A 22,876-nucleotide genomic window follows, 5' to 3' on the forward strand; every position below is an offset into this window, starting at 1 on the left:
CATTTGACCTTTGACATTATAAGATTTTTCAGTATTTTCTTGCACTGTTTGAAAAGTAGTATTTTGGGGGTGTGGCCACTAATATCAGATTTGCCAGTTCTCCAATCAGAACGCTTGAATTAAGCCCTGCCAACCCTGCATGTTTGGTTGGGTGGTGGGGTCACATTGAAGGTCACTGTCACGGCTTGTGTGACTTAATGAAACGAGGGGCTTTTCATCGCCCATTTTAGACGAACATCATCTCCTGGGCTTTAGAAATAGTTACATGCCAGGAAAGGTAGTGGTGGTCTAGCAAGCAAGGAGGCGGACTCATAACTGAAATGTTGCGGGTTCGAAGCCACTGAAGGGTACCGTCCCCACACTTTTCCCCGAATGATGAGTTAAACGCAGAGGACACATTTCACAGGACGAAATTAGCAAGCATTCATGTCAGAAAATGCCCCAAGACGTCCTGTGACAACATGCGCCATGTCCTCAGTCTTATACAACACGGGGAAATCATGGCCCCTGATCCACACGTCTATATACACACACACACACACACACACACACACACACACAGAGGTTTCCGTTTCTCAGATGTGGCACGGAAACAACTAAAATCTCATCACCATGAAATGTATTTTAATAATTCACAGCCAGCAACGACATTAACCTCAGAATGATCCTGGTTTGTAGACTTTGTAGACTTTGCAGGTCTCTAGATTATATAACTCTCCTAATGACTTGACTGTTTTCTAAATTACACAGATATGATATAGTGAGTGTGCAAACTTGAGGCACATTTTGCAACATTGCAAATAGAAAATTTTTGTGTGACATTAAATAATACTGTATAATCTTCTATCAAAGAGGAGGAATGACTTTTAGTATTTAAAACAATTTAGTATTGACATCATTGCACAATAAGTGTGCATCTACTTTCATGTTCCTGTGCAGTTGTCATTTGCCTTCTTTCCCTTGTTCCTGACCAATGGTAAAATCAACTCTGTGCTCGATGGGATGAGCACATTTTTATTAATTTTAAGAATTTAATACCACATTCCAATCTACAGCAGCTGTGTTGCAAAGTTGATGTCACCATAGTATAATATTGTATGCAGTCCATGGATTTTGTGTACTTTCAGGTACATATAACCTGCATGGATTCATGTATTTACAAAATAAACATTACATTAAGAGGTATACACATATACCGGTTTCAATATATGGTTCATATGCATTTTTTTTTTCCTTTCATCCCTTACCCAAACCTCCTAGAAAGCCTGTACAGCTGTAGTGAAACACAATCTGAATCAAGTCTGCTTGTATTGGGACAAAACCCGAATTTGCCCTGTTTATGGTAGATGCAGTTTAACATTCTTTTTTTAAACAAACAGATTAATTTGCATATTGTTAGATCGCCTATAAGGGATCTAGTATTTATTTTTAATGAGACCTCAGGTTAGTAAATGGGATAGGATGACTTCTTATTGTGCAAAATTAGGTTTTAACATTTGAACAACCAGCAGGTTCCTTTCACATTTCTCAATGTTTATTTAATTTGTAACAAAAGTTTAAACATAACCACTAAAGATCAAAGATAAGACTCATTCTTTACGAGCCACGGCCTTGGTTTTTACACCATGATGTACTGTCACAGTGACCATACAGCATACATGGAAACTGAGGGGGACAGGAAACAACTTTCAATGGTTATTTGCATTGAAAATGTGATATTTTGTGTGTGTGAGTGGTGTGTGTGTGTGTGTGTGTGTGTTGGGGGGGGGGGGTTCAGGAAGTTCGACAAATATGATCTTTGAGTCCGTTCATCTCAGTCTAAGAGCAGGATGGATCAGAAGAGGCATTCTCCTCTTCATCAGGTGAACACGCCACGAAGGCGGCCAGCATGGACTCCATAGCTTCATCATGAAACTGAGGAAAGGGTCAGAAGCACATAGTGCAAATCACTTAGTAGATTTCAGTCAATAATACACCACAAACCAGATCCTATAGTACCTTTCCTTTCCGTATCAATTGCTGCTTGTAAATTTGTTTTGGTGATCGGTGAAATATGTTGTAATTTTTTTTTCTTCCTAATGTTACATTTTTAATGAAATGTTAATTTGATTTGCAATTCTCAGATTCAAAAATGGATGCTGATGAGGTGAAACAAAGGCAATATTCTAAACCCACTCATGTCCATTCCCTCTTAGTATAGCGCTCCAGGCCGGCCATTTAAAACGCTGTACTTGTTGGCCCTCCTATAAAATGAGCCCAAACCAATCTGCATCACTTTTTAAAATAGAGGTGCACTCATCGTGAACTTTATGAACACTGAACAGACATTCCACATTCAGCATGTGTCACACATGCATCTGGGTTAAAAATGCTAATTACTAGTACTAAATTAAAGTACAAATTAAGACTTTTTTTTTTTTTGCTCATTCAATTCAGTCTCAGCATATTAAAAATGCTGATGTTCGCCTTTGAAGTTCAATTTGAACTTGCAATTGAACTTACCTTTTTCTTCTCAGTGCTCTGCTCAAGAGTTTCCTCCTCCCGATCTTCCATCTTTCTCTTCATCCCTCTGGAATCCTCCTCTTCGTCTTTTTCCTCTCCTCCTTTTTCCGGCTCAGCCCCCTCCGCTGCAACCTGCGGCTCAGATTCCTCCCGAGGGGCATCAGCTCTGCTCTGGGTGGGCATCTCTTCCTGGTCCAGCCCCACTGACTTCTGATCCTGACCTCCGACCTTTGATTCGTCCTCTTTGCACTCTGGTGGGCTGGCCTCCTCAGTAACAGCGGTGAACTCTGCTTGGGATCCTTCCTGTTCCCATATCCTCACTTCCTGCGAGCCCAGCTCCTCGCCAACCTCCTGGTCCTGCCCGTCTTTTTCCTTCTGTTGCTCTGAAGCTTCCACCTCCACTTCTCCAGACTTCTCCTTCTCCAGATCTTCCTCCTCCTCCTCCTCTTCCACTGGACCTCCTTCTTCCAGAGCCTCAACAGCACTGCTCCCTTCCATCTCTTCATTGCCCTCATCCTGTGCTTCAAGTGGGAACATCTCTATTCCTCGCTGCTGCTGCTCCTCCTCCTCAGACCCGATCATCACCTCAGTCTCTGGCCTTCCCATTGGCCCTCTCCTGGTCACTTCTTCAAGAGTTGCGAGGTCCTCTGCTCCCTCCTCCTCCTCCTCCTCTTCCTCCTCAATCTCCTCACCCTCCTCCTCTTCTTCATAGTCACAATCCTCGTAAGTCCCTTCTTCTTCAAATTCACTATCTTCTTCCTCATCATCTTCATCCAGGCCTTCCTCCTCTTCGTCCTCCCCGAACTCGTCTTCATCCTCAATCTCCTCCTCCTCTTCATCTTCCTCATCTGAGCTGTTGATGTTGATGACCGTTGTGTCTTCCTCGCTGGGCATCTGCTGCGGCGGCATCAGTCTGGTGGGTGGGGCTGACTGAGCTGGCATATCCAGCAGCATCGGCCGGCCCATCTGCGCCTGGACGCTACCGGCGGGCCGCGGGTTCATCAGCAGATGAGCGCCACTCGGAATTAAATCCATACCTATCGAGGGCACGATGAGCGAAGGAAGAGCTGATGTCAGCTGTGGGGCACGGACTGTGAAGGAGTTGATGCTGTTGGGAGCCGGGGGAGGGACCGGCGGAGAAGATGACGATGGCAGCTCATTGGGGAGCGATGCATTGCCAGTGGCCACAGCGTCGCCCGTTGGCTCTGGAAGAGTTACCCCAGGCACAGCAGCTGCTCCCTGGGAAGGCACAGGTGGTGCGGAGGGGAGCGACTGGCTGGTGTTGGTGACATCCGCGCCCTCGGGCATCAGCGTGCCAGGCGGCACGATGACCACGCTGTCATCAGAGTCGCTCTCAAGCGAGATCTCCACATCCTCCGCCTCCTCTTTGTCGTATCGGATGAAGACCTGCCTCTGGCCCTCGGGCGGGGGGAGGCCCGTCAGTTCACTCTGCTGTGCTGGGGACAAGAGAAGGTCTGCTGGGGTGGCCGACGCCCCCACCGGGGTGGTTAATTCGGAAGGGGCCAAGGGCAGGTGGTTCTGCAGTGAACGCATGAGGGCAGAGGTACCGAGGGTTAGGGGGTGTCGAGCAGGGAAGGGGGTGCCCGGTGCGGGTCCGCCCAGGATGCTGGGAAGGGACATGGTGGGGTTTTGGGATGACGGGAGAACAGGGGCTGTGGGGGTGGGTTTGAGGGTAAGTGGGGGCAGCGGGAGAGCAATGGAAGGTGTTCGGGGGTGGAGCAGACAGTTGCAGATGGTCAGGGCTTCTGCACAGAACGAGGAAACCTGAGAAAGCAAGAGAGGGTCATATTCAGAATGCATTTCAACACACTTTCACCCAAACCTACAACCGAGGCAAATAGACAGAGGGCTATTGGTGCAAAAACTACCCAAACAGGTTGCTCGAGTTGGCATAATACACCCCGGATTATACACACAAAAGCGAACAAGCAAAACTGATACGGTCACGCAAGACAAAGGAAATCAAAAGGAATCTTCAGGGGCTGTCCTGGAGCGACCCTGCCAAACGAAAGCTGATAATGTTAACAAAACAACGCCCGCAAAGGCAAATAAACCTTGATGCATGCCAATCGAGTTAATCAAGGGTTAAAGTTTAATCCCAATACCAACAGAAAGTTAAGACTGAAAACGACTGATAACTGTGACTCAGCGTCGAAGCTACGGCAGTGATTACGTAGGAGGAGCGGAAAGTTTCAGCGTTAAGATATGTGATGCAGCTATGACGTGACCTCTAGTGATTTAAATGACTGCAAGCAGACCAGTCATTTCCCCCCATTACACACTAAGTGAGGGTAACCCGACTAAGATAGTCTTCATTACACACGTCTAGACCCATGACCGCTTTACACCCTCGCGTTACAACTGTTCAGTCTCTCTGGAATGTGGGTGGCCTAGCCGGTAAGAAAGGAGACTCCGAATGGGTAGCAGGTTTGGATCCATAACCGCCAAGGTGCCACTGAGGTCCCCTTGATCAAGGTACCGTCCCCACACATTGCTCCCTGGGTGTCTTTAATGGCTGCCCACCGCTCACTAAAAGTGATTGGGGAAATACAGAGGACCCGTTTGGTTGTGTCTGACTGTGCTGTGCTGCTGTATATCAGAATGCAATAAAAACAATCATTTGAGGGCTGAATGCCCTCAAAAACAAACAAAAAATCCCTTTCCTTCATTCTAGCGCATTGTAAGTTCATTCTCAGACTGCTTTTCAACCACTGTGGCAACTAAATTAAAGTTTTTTTTTTTTACGTGCCGTTTCAGAGACTAAGATTGAGTCATTTTGAAGAATCGAATGCATGAAACATATTTATATATTTTTTTTGTATCCGGAGAAAGTGAGGTATGTTTGATGAATGTTTTTTTCCCAGTTACCCAGTTTTTGCCTTCATGGCTGCATTCACTATTGTCATCAAAAGCCCCTTGAGATGCTCATCAGCACCAGGGAATGATAAAGTGTTCAGCATAAGCAGGGTTTCTGCAGGGTTTAAGGAAGCCAAATGTAAGACTTTTTAAAGTCCTTTAAGGCCACAGACACCCTGATGCTCTTCTAAATTATTATTTTATATATTATTAATATATACACATTTTCCTTCCATTTTTTTTGCCTTTGTCAAGGTGAACATTCTCATGTTATGGCAAGACACACAAATAACAACTTCTTTGTTATTTGTGAGTCATTTCTGGCTGTTTTGGATATTGGTGACATGGACTGTTGCTCATGACTGCATCATGGATGGAGTTGGCATCATAGGAATCACCCAAAAATTTCAGGGCTGTTTTTTTCCCCCCACACTCAGGAGGTGAGCAGAATAACACTTTTCAACACATAACTTGTTGGCCCCTGGGCCCAGATATATAAACAGTGTGCTACATAATAACCCATATCATCATTATTGTCAATTAGAGTCCATTGGTATGCTCCCCTGTGAATAATTTTTTAAAGTAGTGATTTTTGTGTAAATAAATAGACAGCATTAAGACGTGAGATGAACAAACCCAGTATAAGCCTATATTTTCAGTAGCATCTGTGTGCAGAGCACCAGAGTTCTTGAGGCCCTAAGCCTGGTAGGCATGTTCAGTAATCCACCCCTGCTAGTCACTTGTCTACCCACCTATTGCTTGTAAAAGACTACAGCCAAGAAAGGTCAGAAGGTGGCAATTATATAAACTAGGAATTGATTAGTAGTCATTGACTAAAGGACACAACAACTCTAACATTTATTCAAAATTCTGTAGGGAACATTGTTGGATGCCACCATTATGTGTGTAGCTTGAGTCAGCATTAAGATGAACTATTATCTCAAGCCAGATCATCCTGTCTCACGCTCCTTGGTTCATGACGCTGGAGAGAACAGATCTCCTGAAATCACGAGCTTATGAATTAATTTGCCTAATTAATTCATAACCACTCATTTGGGCTTACCCTTACCCTACATACTAGACGTTTTGTGTTTGCAGACCGGCAGTGTTGCCAGATGTGTGATAATGAACACATTTGTACCACAATTTTACCCTTTGTACGATGTATAATTCCAAAAATCTCATAATACACAATCATTTTACCCCTTAACTTAATTTTTATGTCATTTCATTAGCACAAGGTACAGATCTGTTTTCATCTGATATACTTGGTTTAATTATGCTCACATTCCTACACAGCCAAACAATGCACAATGTAAGACAAGGTGATGCTCAAAGTAAACAATGATGAGAGGTTTAAGCGTTCAGGCAAAACACCAAACTGAACAAATCATTTTAGAATCGAAAAGGTACAAGTTGCATTATAAACTATAATATACACAGTCTATGTGTGTTATTGAAGCAGACTTTCTGAGCAATTTCAGAAGCAGAGGGGTCGCTGGCCGGGGATATTTCGGCGTGGGACGAGAACCATGTGATAGTCTGCTGGGGGGTTCTCGCACAGTGCACCAAACAGGACAGGTCACTCGCATGCTGCGCTTAAGTAAACCCCCGAAGTAAGCAGTGCACAGTGACTGGCAGACTATTGACAGATTGAAGGCTTGTTTCATTTGATGTATTGTCTCTGCAGTATTTTTAAGACCTTTAAACTCTATTCTTTAAATCTAATGTTTAAAGCCTTAATTTGTGAAAATCCAATTTATCCAATTTTTTTAAGGATCCAAGGAAACTCTGATAAAATGGCCTTTTGGAAACCATCCCCATTGCAAAACTTTATGTGATGGGAGAAAACCCTTTTTTGTTTATTACGTAATCTGTGTTATTTCAATGTTATTTCATAGTCTGTGTCATTTTTGTTCTATAACAAATGCAAGACCCAAAAGTAGGTGTGTAGGTGTGTCCAAACTTTTAATGACTAGTTAATGTAAACTCAGAGGTAAAGAATATTGGACTATTATTTTAAAAAAATGAACTAGTTCAATAAATGTCTATTTTCTATCTGAGACATAATGCTTTAACCACATGTTTAACCACAAAACTAAAATAAAATGAACTGCAGCCAGCCCACAGCTATTGCAAATGTGCAATGTGTGTCAGCATTCTGGTTTAGAGGTGAGCTTGCATTTCAACCTTTCATGTTGAAATAATTACCATACTGGCCTAAACATATGACAAATTTGCCTTTTGCAAGTGTACACTCATTACAAATTGTAGGTTTTGGCGCCACCTACCAATATTTTTGTCTAGACCCCAAGTTTTGAGTGGGGAAAATAATACTTGGTTCAATTATATAATACTGTTCTAAGCACAGTGTGATACTGTGTGAAGGATCTTACCATAAGGCTGCGGTCTCGGCGGCCATGGCTGAATATAGAGACAGCACAGGCGAGCGGTGGTGGCCAACGAGGGGAGGGGACAAGCAGGAGGGCCAAGAGCAGGCGGTAAAGTTCGCGCCGTGGATGTGCACTACCATACTGGCCACTTATACCCCCAACCTCACCCACGGCCTGCTGCTGTTGGAGACGCACACAGAGCGGGACCACCATATCCTGTAGCTTCTGAGTGGGGTCACACGGAGAAAGTCAAACACACACAAACAATTGGATGACTGCAAATAAAATCTATGTTTGGAAAACAAATCAAAGATGAAAATAAATAAATAAATAAAAAATAAATAACATACAGAAGGAAAGTGTTTTCTAGCATGAAAGGTCTGTTGCTGTACAAAGGTGTGAATAATCAATAAAACAGCCCAGCCACTTCCAGGACTGTATGTTAAGATTAGTGCATAGAGGCTATTTTTGTGTTGTAAATGTTTCTATCAGTTAAAGGTCCCCTATTATAAATTGTTCACTTTGTAAGATTATTTAACATTAATATGAGTTCCCCAAGCCTATCTATTGTCCTGCAGTGGCTTGAAATGGCTATATGTATAAAGACTGGTTGCCAATTCTGCTTTAGACTGAGGCAGCTCAGACGGCCACATCTGGAATTTTTCCTATGTAGTCATAAGGGGAAAGGTTACCTCCCCTTTCTCATGCTCCACTCAAAAGAATTCCCCACCCCTCCCCAAAAAAGGTATCTCTACCGGCAGTCATGGCTTGCAAACAAGTGAAGTATTGCAGTTGCTGTATAATGATAAACTACTCCCAGAATTCATAGCTGAAAGTGACTGTTAATGCGACATGCATGCTTTTATTTGTATATGTATATGTTGGACCAATGAGTGTAATGCACAGCACTTACCTTATGCAGTTCATCCTTCAAAAGGGTGCCACTGGTAAGAACAATCTGTCGTAAAGCTGCATTAAAAAAATTATATAATTTGCATTTTCCAAAAAAAACTTGAGTATTTCCTCAAAGTTACAGAAACAAACCTCTCAGAGCAGACAGACAAGTGTCCTGATTGGCTATCGTATCACCCTTCCTCTGCAGTGAGACACCGCCTGTCTCTCCAATCCCCAACGCCTTTGGTCGCCGTGGCCCTGTCTTCCCGCCAAGACCAACCAGGTCAGAGATGGCTGCTGCTGACTGTCCGGAACGGAGCTGTAGATGGTGAAAAACTTTTTCTATTTACATCAAACAGAAAGCATTTCAATGACACGGTGATTAAGTTGTTCTACAATTAAATATGCAAATATGTTTTATGCAAACCTTGACAGCTTCTGAGCCCGGGGTGACGTCACCCATCAGATGAGAGAAGAGGAGTTCGGTGTGGGTGGAACTTCCCTGCAGCACAGAGGCAGAAGCTCCTCCCACTCGCACCCACAGTTCCAGCGTGTGGTACAGACACACCCGCACTGCACTGTGGGTATTACAACATAGACAAATTATTAACATTCACCCAAAGGCAAAAGTGTGTGTGTTTTATATATATATATATATATATATATATATATATATATATATATATATATATATATATATATATATATATATATATATATATAAAAAGTGATTGGCAAGACAATGTGCTATTATCACATTACTGCATTATTTAAATAACACAGACATCATTTTTTTCTAAATGAACATACATATAAACCTTAGGTGACAGGAGGGGTGGTATGTTGATCAGTCCTGGCTTGGGATGGGCATCATTATGTGTCTCACATAAACCAATCCGAATTAGAAAACAAATTATGGACCGAAAACAGAAAAGGTGTGACCAGAAGTCATCTTCTCCTCCTTTTTGACACCTGTAAATCGTGTCTGGCCACGGTTTTAGAGCTGATTAAACATCATCCTACACACCGGTTCACCCTAGTTTAGTGTGGATGCGTGTACTAGTATTACTACTTGTTTTTCCTACATCTTGTCGAGTTTACAACATCTACAGCTGACAGGAACGGTCTAATTTATCACTGGCTAACAAGCGCAATATGATGAAAGTTCTGTTTTTACTTCATTCCAGTTTAAGTTTTGGTTTTATTTTACTGAAATAAAAACAAAAGAAAGAAGACAGATAATATTTTACTGAATGTTGTCCACAACAATGTGATTAAGTAATTAATCTATCAGACACTTGTGCGTATTATATTTCTTGCACTAATATTTCTTATATTGCTAGGTATCCATAATAAACAAAATCTACCAATAGCATGTATGACCTGTGTGTGTGAGAGAGAGAGAGAGAGAGAGAGAGAAACCTGTATGCCCTCTGTTGTCCCAGGCTGGCCTCAGGTAGGGGTGTCCAGGCAGACAGAGACTGAGAGAAGAGCTGGTTGATGACTCCACAGTACTGCACAAGGCCACTGCCGACACTGTACACACAAAAATGTGGGGGGAAGGAAGAGAGAGAGAGAGAGAGAGAGAGAGAGAAAAAAAAAAACTTGTGGGCAGAATTAAGACAGACAGACATTTGAATGAATTAAAGTAGCATGGGATTGGACACTGTGAACCTCGCTCACATTTTAATGAGAGCAGAGAGGACCTCCACCGTATCGCTGTGTACTGATGGCAACACCAGGAGTTTCAGAGAGCCGTCACCGGTCACATTCTGGAAACACAGCAGCTGGAATCAGACACATCATTCAACGGACCGCCAGAGTGTTATAGCGTGACTCACAATGCTCTTGCTGCTGACGGCCAGGGCGCGGCACACGAAGTTGAGCATGTGCTGAACCGGCAGCCGGACAGGAGACGCTGGATCCACACTGAGAGTGGGGCAATCAATGATTAAACAAGTGAACCAATATAATTTTATAAAACTGCAGAACGGGGGTGTAAAAAAAGGGGCAACCAAGGGAAACCACCAAGCATGCTGACTACAAACACGCTATATAAATATAAAACATGATCTGTTTAAAGGTGAAGAAGCATGTCAAATTAAAGTTGTAATATGAATGCTTATAGTTATTACACTACTAACTTGTTTGCTAATGGTTACATAAGAGTTTTATTGAAGTGACAATGTTAATGTTCAGTGTGAGAGTAAGAAGGTGAAAAAAGGAAGCACCTGAGTGTGTGTTTAAGTGCCAGACATACAGCTCTGTATCGGTGTCTGAGCTGCAGCACCAGCAGGGGATCGATTTCGTCCAATGGTGGGAACGGCAATTCAACTCCTGGTCCCTCATACTGCACCGTGCCTTCTGGAACCGGCATTAAATATTAAAGACTGTGAAGCTCTTCAAACCAATCGAATTTTTTTTGAGAAGCCTACTAACCAGTCTCAGTTCCTTGGTACAACTGTCCAAGCATGCTATTGGCTGAGGCCAGCAGGCAGTGCATCTGATTGGTCCAGCTCTCAGCCCTGCGACCACCTCCCCCTCTTTCCAACACGCCGCCTAGGCAGGGCAAGCGACCATAACACTCACATGCGACCTAAAGGTGACAAAAATTAGGGAGAAAAGGTGATTGGGTAACAGTGTAAAGAAAACAGCCAGGAGACTGATGAGCCCAACTGACCTCCTGTGCTTTTGGGTTATCGGAGTCCATTTTGGACAGGAAATATGCACCCAGCTTTTCCTGTAAAAATAAATGAGTATGTAAATTCAATCACACGTGACGTTTCCAGTTGGAGGTTAATGACGTGTTTTTAGGTTTCGACTCACCCTCAGTGACCCACAGGCACGAGGGTAGTAGGTCATACACGCCAACATGCCCTCCATTGCCACTAGGTGACACTGCAACACAAACAAATAGTTATTTACAGTCCTACAGGCCAATCAACGACGTGGATATAAATTGTGTTCAACTATTCTATTCCTGTCTTTAACTATATGCCCCACTGAGTCGGCTGCACCTTAAATTTCGTTGCTCCTTGAAAAGTGACAATGACAAAAATGTAATTAAATTTATTCTGTATCAGAATTACCTGAAGAATAATCTAATAAACAAATAACACAACAATTGAACACAACAAAAAAGCACCCAACAATTGTACAGTTGAAAGGAACGTCGAGCTGTTCCACAACCCATTTGCGTGGACGTGGAGACTGCCTACCTCTGCCTTGAGGCCCAGTAAGGAGGTGAGGATGCCCAGAATGGAGTTGAGGCCGATCTCCCGGGCCAGCTCCGGGATCTGGGATGAGTACTGCAGCACATCCTGGAGAACGTTCACCGCCAGCTGCACGGTGGGTACAGGGGCCTGCGACTGTCGCAGAAAGAGGTCGTTTTTGTTTTTTTTTGGGAGATTCACAACATTGGTTATGACAGCACTTACGCCGCAAAAACGTCATCTCTCCAATGCTACCTTAACCAAGCTCGAGGTGAGTGGTACGGGCAAACACTGGGCCAGAAAAGTGGACCCCTCACCTGTACGACCTGCTGCAGAGAGCGCAGCCAGGAGAGGCAGTGGTGCTGAAAAAGCTCGGTGGAGCCGTCCTTCACCAGCACAGACAGAAGGCACAAACCCTCGAACCTGCAAACACACAAGCACAAGATGTGGTGACATTCCTAGTCAGGCTGGAAGAAAACCAAACGTAGATCGCAGAGTTAAAACCATTGACGTTAGTGGGATTAAAGATATAAGATATTCAATACAATTTCAAGTCTTATGGATGGTTATGGATCTGCTAGATCGCAATTATTAAAAAAAATAAATATGGGGACAGCCGAGAAGGTCCCCCCGGTCCCTCACCTTGTTTTACTGGAGCCCAGACGGGCATGACTGAGGCCCAGGAGCCCGCCGACAGCTGCGGAGGTCTGCAGACACGGACGGAAGGAAGGAAGGAGCGTGAGAGAAGTTCAACCAAACCAGGTCCGCCGGGAACAGCACCACGCTCGGCTCGGAATAATGAACAAAGCAAAGGAGACGCGGAAAGCGCAGCGACCACCCGACTGGTTTTAATCGAGAGGCAGGGATGGGAGGTAGCGGCGGCCGCTGGCTATGTTTACCTGGGCCGAGACCGCGCCGTGCTCCCGGTAGCTCGCCAGCAGCGTCGGCAAATGTTCCGGCCGCTCCTCTTTCAGCGCGGACACCAAGCCTTCCGTCAGCCGTGTACTGGCGGAGCCATGCAGGCAGGCTGCTGCAGCCATCTTTGCGCCTCGGCACCGTGAGCGCGGCGACGCGGAGCGTGACGTCATCACCAGGCGCCGCGCAAGTGCAGGAAAAAGGACGCGTCGAGACAGCCGGCGGGCCTCACACTTGCTTATAATTTATGGAAAATTATTTTTGTTCATAAGTGCATTTTTTTTCTTGGCAGATATAGATATTAGAACTATCAGCGGTTATTTATCTATTAAGTAATATTTATCTGAAGCAGATTAGACTCTTTGATTAGCTTTTTTATTCTTTCTTTTGAGTTATTGATTATTTGAAGATTTGAAAAAAATCCATTTATTTGATTTCATCCATCTGTTAATTGTCATTTATCTCTTTTAGCTAGATCTGTTCTCATTCGTTTCGTTTTTTCGTCATTCGTTTTTTGTTTTTTGTTTTTACTCTGAAAACCTTCTGAAAACCTTCTGAAAACCCTCTGAAAACCTTCATGGGTTTGGAGATGTATGTTATGTCAGTTTATACAGGTCATACAATACAACAAATCAAATGCACTATTGTGCATCAGTGTGTTCCTGCATAGATGTGTATCAATGCTCTTGTGCCATTGCGTATTATTGTTCTGCGTACAAAATATTCCACATTGTTTCAGACTATGCAGTAAAATTGGATAGACACTGTTAAAAAAGAAGTGTAGTACACCTGTCAGTGTGGAACATTTTGAGGTGTGAATATGTGTTTGCTTGTCTTCCCCACCGTGCATGTGATAAAAGGACTTGAATTAGTCCCTCTTATCCATCTGTAGTTATAAAAGCATCGATTACTTGTGATAAACAAACCTGGTAAGCGATTTGTATATTCCTGTGTTGTGTTCATGTTGATGGTAAGGATAAAATGACATGAAATTGAAAAGTATTAATTGAAGGCAGAGTAGTTTATACTGAGATGTTAAATTAAAAGGTGTGTCATGATAAGTACTCAAACAGTGTTCAGATAAAGGTAGAAGATCAGATGATCATAAGCAAGGAGGCTGAATCTGCAAGAGCCTGTAGGATACAGGACCATGAAGTACTCACTGACCACCAGGGGAGCAGAGCTCATCTGCTTGTAAGTTTTCTTTGTTTGCTCTGCATGTGTATTATCGGAAAGATTGGATATGTCGTGTTTTGTTGTATTGATACAATTCAGCATTTTCAGAATGTCATTGGAGGAAAGGTTTCCTCTATGTCTCTCAGGAGATATTGTGCTGGAAATTAGTTCCCTTTCACATTTCACTTCACTTTCACTTTTCAGCTATATACGTGTTGGACAGAACATAGTGAAACGAAATAATGTTTCTCTGGAACCTGGTGCTACATGTAACATTTGAACAACTAAACAAAGTTACATACTGACAAAGTGAACGTGTGCGACACCGACAAACTGGGCTACATAGAGCGCAGACAGGGAACACAGGCAGTGCAAGAATAACATTAACAAAGACATGTAGACAACAATGAGACAGACAGTGCTAAACAAGTGTAATGAATAAGGAACACAATTGTCCTTTTATGGGTTTGACTTTTTTCTTGATATAAATATTAATATTTTTATTCTAATTTATATTTTTCTATAATGTAGGTCCTTCATGTGTTTGTGATGGTGTGTGTGTCCATGTGGTCTTGTGTTGTCCTGTGGGTGGCGCTGTGGTTTGCGTGGGAGGAGTTTGATTAATGTGGCCAGCAGGTGTTGATTGTTAAGTGCCATGTTCTGTTGTTCACTGGATTTAGTTTGCATTCCTTGGTGAGTGCAGCGAGGTATGTTTATTTTCATGTATATTTATAATTCTGATTTGTGTAAAATGTATAGTTATGTGTATGTTTCTGTGTATTTTAATGTAGTTTTCACGGTGCTGTAAAGAGAAAGACTGGATGGGTTCTACAGAACTTTGAAGCAAAAAAGAAACTAAGCATCTGTCGAGACTCACTTTTGGATCCAAGGGTTGCTACAAATAATTTATGTGCAAAGTAAAATAGTGCATTAATAGATAATATTACAGACAGATAAAATGTCTCAATATAACAGAGGTAGCGTGTGTGCACGTGTGTGTGTGTGTGTGTGTGTGTGTGTCAGACCAGAGTGGAAAGTTCGATGAGTGTTCAGGTGTCTGATGGCCTGTGGAAAGAAGCTATTGCACAGTCTGGCAGTGAGGGCCCGAATGCTTCGGTACCATTTTCCGGATGGTAGGAGGATGAAGGGTGCATGTGAGGGGCGTGTGGAGTCATTCACAATGCTGGTGACTTTTCTGATGGAGGGAAGAGAGACACTAGGGCTGAACGATAAGACAATAACACTATGTATCCAAATAGACACATGATCAATAAAGTCGGTGTCGTGTCTGGTCCGCTTCGGTCACGCCCCCTCCCGAGCCTGTCGCCTGAGTTTTAACCACGTGCAGCCCAAGACATGCAGTGATGACGTCATGTGTTGTGATGAGAGTGGCTACTTAGCTGGGTTGCTGTGTGTCTTATTCCAGTTAAGTGATTGCTAGTTTGCTGTGTGATATGATATGTCGTACGATTGGTTGTCTCTGTGTGTGTGCGGGTAGAAAAGGGATGTGGATAGAAGGGATGTAGAAGATTTCTGTCGACGTTGTGATGAATGTGCAGCCATATCAAAAAGCAGAGACTGTGGCAGATGTGCTGATAGAGGGCATGTTCAGCTGGTTTGGGAAGCCATAGGTCATTCATAGTGACCACGGCCAGAAGTCCTGGGTTTTCACAGCAATGAGTGAGCGGCAAGGGATGCAAAAAAACGCCCAACACCACTACAGAGTGGAAAGATTCAACCACACCTTACAACAGCAGCTAGCCATTCTCACGTAGGCGAGTGTGTTACTGCTACTATCACATCAGACCACCAACGCAACTGGGACAAACACATTCCATTTGTTCCCATTGAACCCCCTGTAACAGCCAGAGATGATTGCAGGCCTGGGCCGAGTACGCCACAGAGACAGAGGAAGAGGCCGGCACGGTGGAATGACTTTTGCTCATTACCTTGTGGGCGAGGAAATTCATAAGCGGGAGGGCAGTGAGCTGTATAAAGTTGTGTTTATGGGAGGAGTTCTAAGTTAGTGGGAGGGCCAAGGGAGTGCTCATGCGGGAGACTCGAGGAGAGTAGGGGACAGTGTTGGTGTGAGCTGCGGCCGGAACAACAGCTCCTGTTAACAAGATGCGACCGACTCCAACACTTTGGCTGGAATGCCAAAAGACATCGCCGTGAACGTTAGCAGTGGGAAAAGGATCATGTGACCTGGAAAAAGCAGCACTGGCCTACTGACCTGGAAAAAGTCTACTGGCCTACAACGCTCAGTAGGCCGACACTGGGTAAGGTGACATGAACTGCAAGTGCAGGATGAAGCTAGAAAAATGGAGATAACGACTGTTGAGCTCTTTGAAGAGCAGGCAGGTTCAGTGTCATCAAAAGAAAGTCAGTACCAGATTGGGGAGTCAGTCCGAAGGGCCGTGCAGAAGAAGAATTCAGGGACCAGCCAATTAGACGGCAAAATGGAATCAAGGCAGGCAAAGGGGAAAGCCAGTAAATGAGGTTGAAATCATAGAAAAAGATTTGAGGGTGAAAGCAATCCGAGATCATGGCAACACTAGCCCGGTTTACATGGGCACAATTTTTTCCACTTCTAATCCGATTAACTACGGAAAGCGATAAAAAATGTCTCATGTAAACGGTTCAAGTAATCTGATTCGACTGAATCCGTTGAAATTTTCAATCCGATTAAAAGCGGTAGTTTAGACCTTTCTTTTAATCCGATCGATCGAGGAAACTACACATGTAAACATGCAAAGCGATTATTAGAACGCTTCCCTTGTTGCTGCACATGCGCGTGAGCTTGCGGCAGGTAGCTACAGGCTAGTAGCCAAGTACCTCAGTAGTTTACCTCAGAAGAGGACTTTACCTCAGTGGAGTTTACCTCAGTAGAGTATACCTCAGTAGAGTTTACCTCAGTAGAGTTTACCTCAGTAGAGTTTACCTCAGTAGAGTTTACCTCAGTAGAGTTTACCTCAGTGGAGTTTACCTCAGTGGAGTATACCTCAGTGGAGTATACCTCAGTGGAGTATACCTCAGTAGAGTATACCTCAGGTGCAGCAGTGAGCCAAACTGAGTGGATCTGTACTAAAAAAAAAACTAAAACTGGTCAGTTGCTGACATGACATTTTTATTAGACATGTTAAAACAGTTCAATATCGTGAAGAAAGTGGATGGGCGTAAAATCCGAAACACCCGAAACAAGTTATTTACGGAAGTGCACAAGGCGATGCAGGAGACGGGCATTGACAGAACGGTCGACCAGATCAAAACAAGGTGGACAATTTTGAAGAAATCTTCAATCTTCAGCAAGCTGAATAAAAAAAAAACAAAAAAAAAAAACACCCGCGAGCCATAGTTTGCCCACCCCTGATTTAGGTCTTGTAAATGTTGGACTTTTTTTTAAACATCCCCACTCCCCCTCTTTTCCCCATCCTCTCCCTACCTAAAGAAAGTCATGAACATTATAAAGAAAGTTTTTATTCCAAACTCTATTTAAAGAGAGCATTTACATTAGTCATTAACATATAAAAAATGTTAAACTATTTTTTGGAAATACTGAAAGAAGCAATTCAGGTCGGTACTGAAAAGGAAGTGAATGGCATAAAATTTGAAAAACCCTCTGAGTATTACGTAGAACTGGGGCTGCTTGGGGAGGGGGGATATGGGGAAGTTTATAAGGCCATGGATCGACACAACAGTCAGATGGCTGCAGTTGAAGTAAGATTCATGCAGAACATCAACCACCATAATAACATTACAAACCTTATAGAGATCTACTACTGGGACGACTTTACGAGATCATGGCGCTTTGTGGTGGTGGCAATTTGTGGGATCTGTGGTACAAGACAGGAACAGGACATCGCATATATAACCAAACAATGTCTACAAGCTGTATATTACATTCATGTGAGGGGTTATATGCACAGGGACATCAAATCAAAAAATATCTTGCTCAACAATGCTGGGAAAGTCAAGATTTGTGATTTTGGTCTGGTCAAGAAGATGGAGAACAAACCAGATGACATTGCAGGAACAGAAGAGACCAGGGTTCCTGAGGTTTCAATGGCTTGGGAACATGGCAGCTATGATGAAAGATGTGACATTTGGTCCCAGGGCATGTCTCTACTTGACATATGAATCAGATAAAGTCTATCAGTGTTGGATGAACACAAAAAACAACTGGTCTGAGGATTTTAAGCGTTTTGTGAGAGCTGCATTGTCTGTGGACCCAACAAGGAAGCCTACAACAGAGGAACTGCTGAATCACAGTTTCATTCGCAACATGCAGTCTTGCCAAAATAGACTGAGAAGACGTGTTCAATATTCAGAAACATCCTAAAAACCTTAATTTCAGCAATGAGACAGAAACAGCAAAGGAATCTCAGCAGAGTAACAGACCTGAGAAGCTACACATCAGCCCTGAGACAGAAACGGCGCAGGTTGCAAAGCAGAGCCGTCCTGAGAAGCTACACATCAGTCGTGAGACAGAAACGGCGCAGGTTGCTAAGCAGAACCGTCCTGAGAAGCTACACATCAGTCGTGAGACAGAAACGGCGCAGGTTGCTAAGCAGAGCCGTCCTGAGAAGGTACACATCAGTCGTGAGACAGAAACGGCGAAGGTAGCCTAGCAGAGCCGTCCTGAGAAGCTACACATCAGTCGTGAGACAGAAACGGCGCAGGTTGCTAAGCAGAGCCGTCCTGAGAAGGTACACATCAGTCGTGAGACAGAAACGGCGAAGGTAGCCTAGCAGAGCCGTCCTGAGAAGCTACACATCAGTCGTGAGACAGAAACGGCGCAGGTTGCTAAGCAGAACCGTCCTGAGAAGCTACACATCAGTCGTGAGACAGAAACGGCGCAGGTTGCTAAGCAGAACCGTCCTGAGAAGCTACACATCAGTCGTGAGACAGAAACGGCGCAGGTTGCTAAGCAGAACCGTCCTGAGAAGCTACACATCAGTCGTGAGACAGAAACGGCGCAGGTTGCTAAGCAGAACCGTCCTGAGAAGCTACACATCAGTCGTGAGACAGAAACGGCGCAGGTTGCTAAGCAGAGCCGTCCTGAGAAGGTACACATCAGTCGTGAGACAGAAACGGCGAAGGTAGCCTAGCAGAGCCGTCCTGAGAAGCTACACATCAGCCCTGAGACAGAAACGGCGCAGGTTGCAAAGCAGAACCGTCCTGAGAAGGTACATATCAGTTGTGAGACCGAAACGGCGAAGGTAGCCTAGCAGAGCCGTCCTGAGAAGCTACACATCAGCCCTGAGACAGAAACGGCGAAGGTAGCCTTTCTAGAACTTCCCTTCACACCCAATGGTTGAACAGGTTACAACTTCAACTGGCATTATACACAGCACAAAATCACGAGAAAATAACAGGGGAATAACCCCCTAATCTCCAGCTTCCCTCTCCCAGTACTCCACACACACCTGTATTAAATAGACAAAACAGTTCAACAAAGAACAGACAAAGAGAAAATTCGCCAGCCTACTTCCCCCCTATTACCCTTGGCCAGAGGAACCGCCACTGACTCTGGTTAGTATAGAGTTATATTTGTGCCAGATACGTGCGAACGTAATGCGTTCGCTCAACAATTATACCATTTATCATGGTAGACTGTTACCATTAACTGATTTCGTAACGCTTAGATATTTAGTTGCCGCCACAATGGTCACAATGTTCACAATGGTTTCATTTAAACTTCTGTAAGCTTTCATGAAATCTTTTCAAATTTAAATGGCTAGGCACAATAGAGTATATGGTTTTGCCGTTTCCTTTGAGGGCTATATCTGCTTCTGAGACAGGATCTATTTTATACGTTTCCCTCAGTTTACATAACTTTCTTGACTATATCTTAAGATAATAATTAACATAGCCCTCCCAACACTATATCTTAGCTTTTGAATCACTTATCCCGTAACCACTGTAATGTATATGATTCAAACAATAAACTTGCTAACCCCAGGCTCAATTCATAACTAAATGTCTTTTTTATACTCTATAGGCCTATGGTTAGCTACGGGTTCCGTTTAGCCCATAAACCACATTAGGAACAAACAATATCCTTTAATGTAGAGTCAGGTTCAAAATAAAATAGCTAAAAACACAGAGTTGCAAAAGAGAAGTTGGGTGAACACTTTAACCAGTGAATGTAAGTATAAAAAAACACAATAAGACAATCGAAATAAAATCATTCTATGCAAATCTGTTAGTTGTTTCCACACAAAAACACATGCAATTAAATAGTACAATCTGGTGAGAACCAAACCTTCCTTATATAGTCCTCTGTTATGGATTACTGGTGCTTCGGCCAGGTACTTAATAGAACTAAACTAAAATCCTAAAATATCGGAATAAATAACCAATAAAATAATCTAAAACAAAGACTTAAAAAGGATTAACCGATATTCTAGAACATAGTAAAATAATTATCCATAAAACAACGGCCTACCATCCAGCAGCTTTACAGCAACTACCTATCAAAAAAGGATATAAAAATGTTAGTTCCCACACACATGAGAAAACCTTTAATTACATATGTAAAAATACAAACTAAAAAACTTTGTCCTAATAACAGCATAGAGTGTATCACATCACTTTTCACTCACAATCTTTGTTCTTTTCGTTCACCACCGTCTCTACTCCAGGACCCTGGCAGTCTTTTTTTTAGCTGGTCGTACCTAACATCAAATCTGCAATCAAGAGTCAGATGTCAAATGCAGGTTATCGAATGGTACAAGTACATCTGGTGTCAGTGGGTTTTTGTATTCAGTGGTGGAGAGTGATGGCTTCCATGCAAACATAAGCATAGTTTTATAGTCCCAAATTCATAAGTGCTGGCCTTTAGAATTCATGCACAATACAGATTAGGCCTAATGTCAAGTTTTGTATTTAGGAACAGAATTTTCTAATGAGCATGTTTGTTTGTAATTTGAAATGATGAATATGATTATTTTGAATATGAACTCGAGTTCATCGTCAAGTTTCAAACAACCTATTTTCCTCCTACATGCTGCATGCTGATGACTTTAAACCACTGTTAACAGCTAACACTTAACAAGAAAAAACCCTCACGGGTTTAATATGAGGTGTGAAGACGTGAAGCGGAACACACACACACACAGATAGAAAAAACTGACCATGGGGACCTTTTGAGATTTTATCTGAATGTTGTTAAATTTCCAGAAAAAAAGAAGGAACATGACCTCTTAGTGACATTGCAACGTAGAAACGAATGCATGTCTTTTTAAAAACATTTTTTTATCTTTTTCGGGACTTTTAGAAAATGATTGGGTGCGAGTTGGATGTGTGTGTAAGTAAATGCATAAATAGCTTTTTATACGTTTATGTAGCATTTTTATATCTCTCAACATCATGGACGCTGCGCTGCGCTGAGCACCCTCTGCCTTAACGTTCAATCGTGAACTGCTGTCATAGGTTCTGTGTTTTTTTTTTGTTTCTTTTTCATTGTGTGTTCAAAGGGTGCTTGTTGAGCACAAAGCGGGTGTCTGTGCCTTTTGGCAGCTCCCAGTCACTATAGATTCTCCCCTTAAATGTGTACAAAGCCTTTCTTTTTTTCATTTTATACGTACAAGACTGAAATGGGTTTTATACGAGTTATGTAGAATGTTTAAAACAGGGGGGGCGGGCGTTTGGGTTTGGGTTCCTTCTTAGACATGGTTCATGCACATGGATAATGAAGTTCTCATTTTTTTGGCTTAATTTTATGGTTCTAATGTCATTCTGAAGTGAAGCTAAGCCTTTAACATCTTTCTTTTTAAAGAAGTGGTGTGTTGAAAAGAGATTCGTATATTTTCCTTTTAATTGTGCAAGGAATGTTTTTCTTTTTTCCCTGAATTTTATAATTTTAGAACTAAAAATGTCACTGGCTTTTTAATAAATGATCTCTGCTCTTAAGTCTTCGGCAGAATAGAAGCTTTGTTATTGATCCGTTGATGGGTGGCGCTTACAACTTGCATGCTCATTTGTTCTAACATTGCGGACAGTGGACTGTCAAATTAAATGAGAGTCTATGCACATGTGATCAAGGGATATTTATTATGGAATAAACCTGCCACTTCCTGTTTGATTTTGACCATTCAGCTCTGAATACAGAAGTAGGCATAAACACCAGTTGTCCAAAGTATGAAAACCCCTGCTTGACCATCACACTGACATCAAACTGACCTCCTGGTTTGCTTGAAGCTTTACCAAAGTTCTGTATAAAGATATCTTTAAAGACTTCATTAAAGTGATTGTCATTGTAACCTTGGTTAGCAGTGGGCAGCCATGACAGGCGCCCGGGGAGCAGTGTGTGGGGACGGTGCCTTGCTCAGTGGCACCTTGGTGGATCGGGATTCAAACGTTCTGATTACGGGGCCGCTTAACCGCTAGGCCCCTAAAAAAAGTGCTTCTCTGAATTGAAATTAAAACAACATAAATAAATATGTGTCTGTTGCCTAAACCACATACAGTTTACAGAGATTTTTTTTGTATCCTGAACGGCTGGGTGCACTCGTGCGAGTTTTTTTGCAACGTTTAGATATTAGGTTGCATGTCCGAGCTTTGAACTGCCTCTTAAATTCAAACGGCAAAGTGTAATTTTGAATTTTGACAGTCTACCTGGGTCTGCCAAGCATGTAGTGTCAACAGTTTTGTGTCTTGAACTACATTAAATGATGTACAGTACAGGCCAAAAGTTTGGACACACCTTCTCATTCAACGTGTTTTCTTTAGTTTCATGACCATTTACGTTGGTAGATTCTCATTGAAGGCATCAAAACTATGAATGAACACATGTGGAGTTATGTACTTAACAAAAACTGGAGACCCGGCCTCCACAGTCATTTACATTTACATTTAAGGCATTTACATTTAAGTGATAAATTCTCGTTCACTAGGACCCCCAAA

At 42.9% G+C, this 22,876-nt stretch overlaps 1 protein-coding gene across 1 annotated transcript; it reads right to left on the reverse strand.

The window, feature by feature from the left end:
* Positions 1–1,512: 1,512 nt before the first annotated feature.
* pelp1 (proline, glutamate and leucine rich protein 1) lies at positions 1,513–12,949 on the reverse strand. Its single transcript, XM_028973208.1, has 17 exons — positions 12,778–12,949; positions 12,521–12,585; positions 12,196–12,301; positions 11,885–12,034; positions 11,493–11,564; positions 11,347–11,406; positions 11,106–11,262; positions 10,898–11,030; positions 10,508–10,595; positions 10,350–10,438; positions 10,089–10,202; positions 9,094–9,244; positions 8,817–8,985; positions 8,686–8,741; positions 7,776–7,997; positions 2,503–4,287; positions 1,513–1,914 (listed from the first exon to the last, which is right to left on the reverse strand). The coding sequence occupies exons 1-17, from the start codon at positions 12,916–12,918 to the stop codon at positions 1,819–1,821; spliced, it is 3,654 nt and encodes a 1,217-aa protein (XP_028829041.1). The 5' UTR covers positions 12,919–12,949; the 3' UTR covers positions 1,513–1,818.
* Positions 12,950–22,876: the final 9,927 nt, after the last annotated feature.

This window comes from Denticeps clupeoides, chromosome 1, assembly GCF_900700375.1.
Source record: "Denticeps clupeoides chromosome 1, fDenClu1.1, whole genome shotgun sequence".
In the NCBI taxonomy this organism is placed as follows: Eukaryota; Metazoa; Chordata; class Actinopteri; order Clupeiformes; family Denticipitidae; genus Denticeps; species Denticeps clupeoides.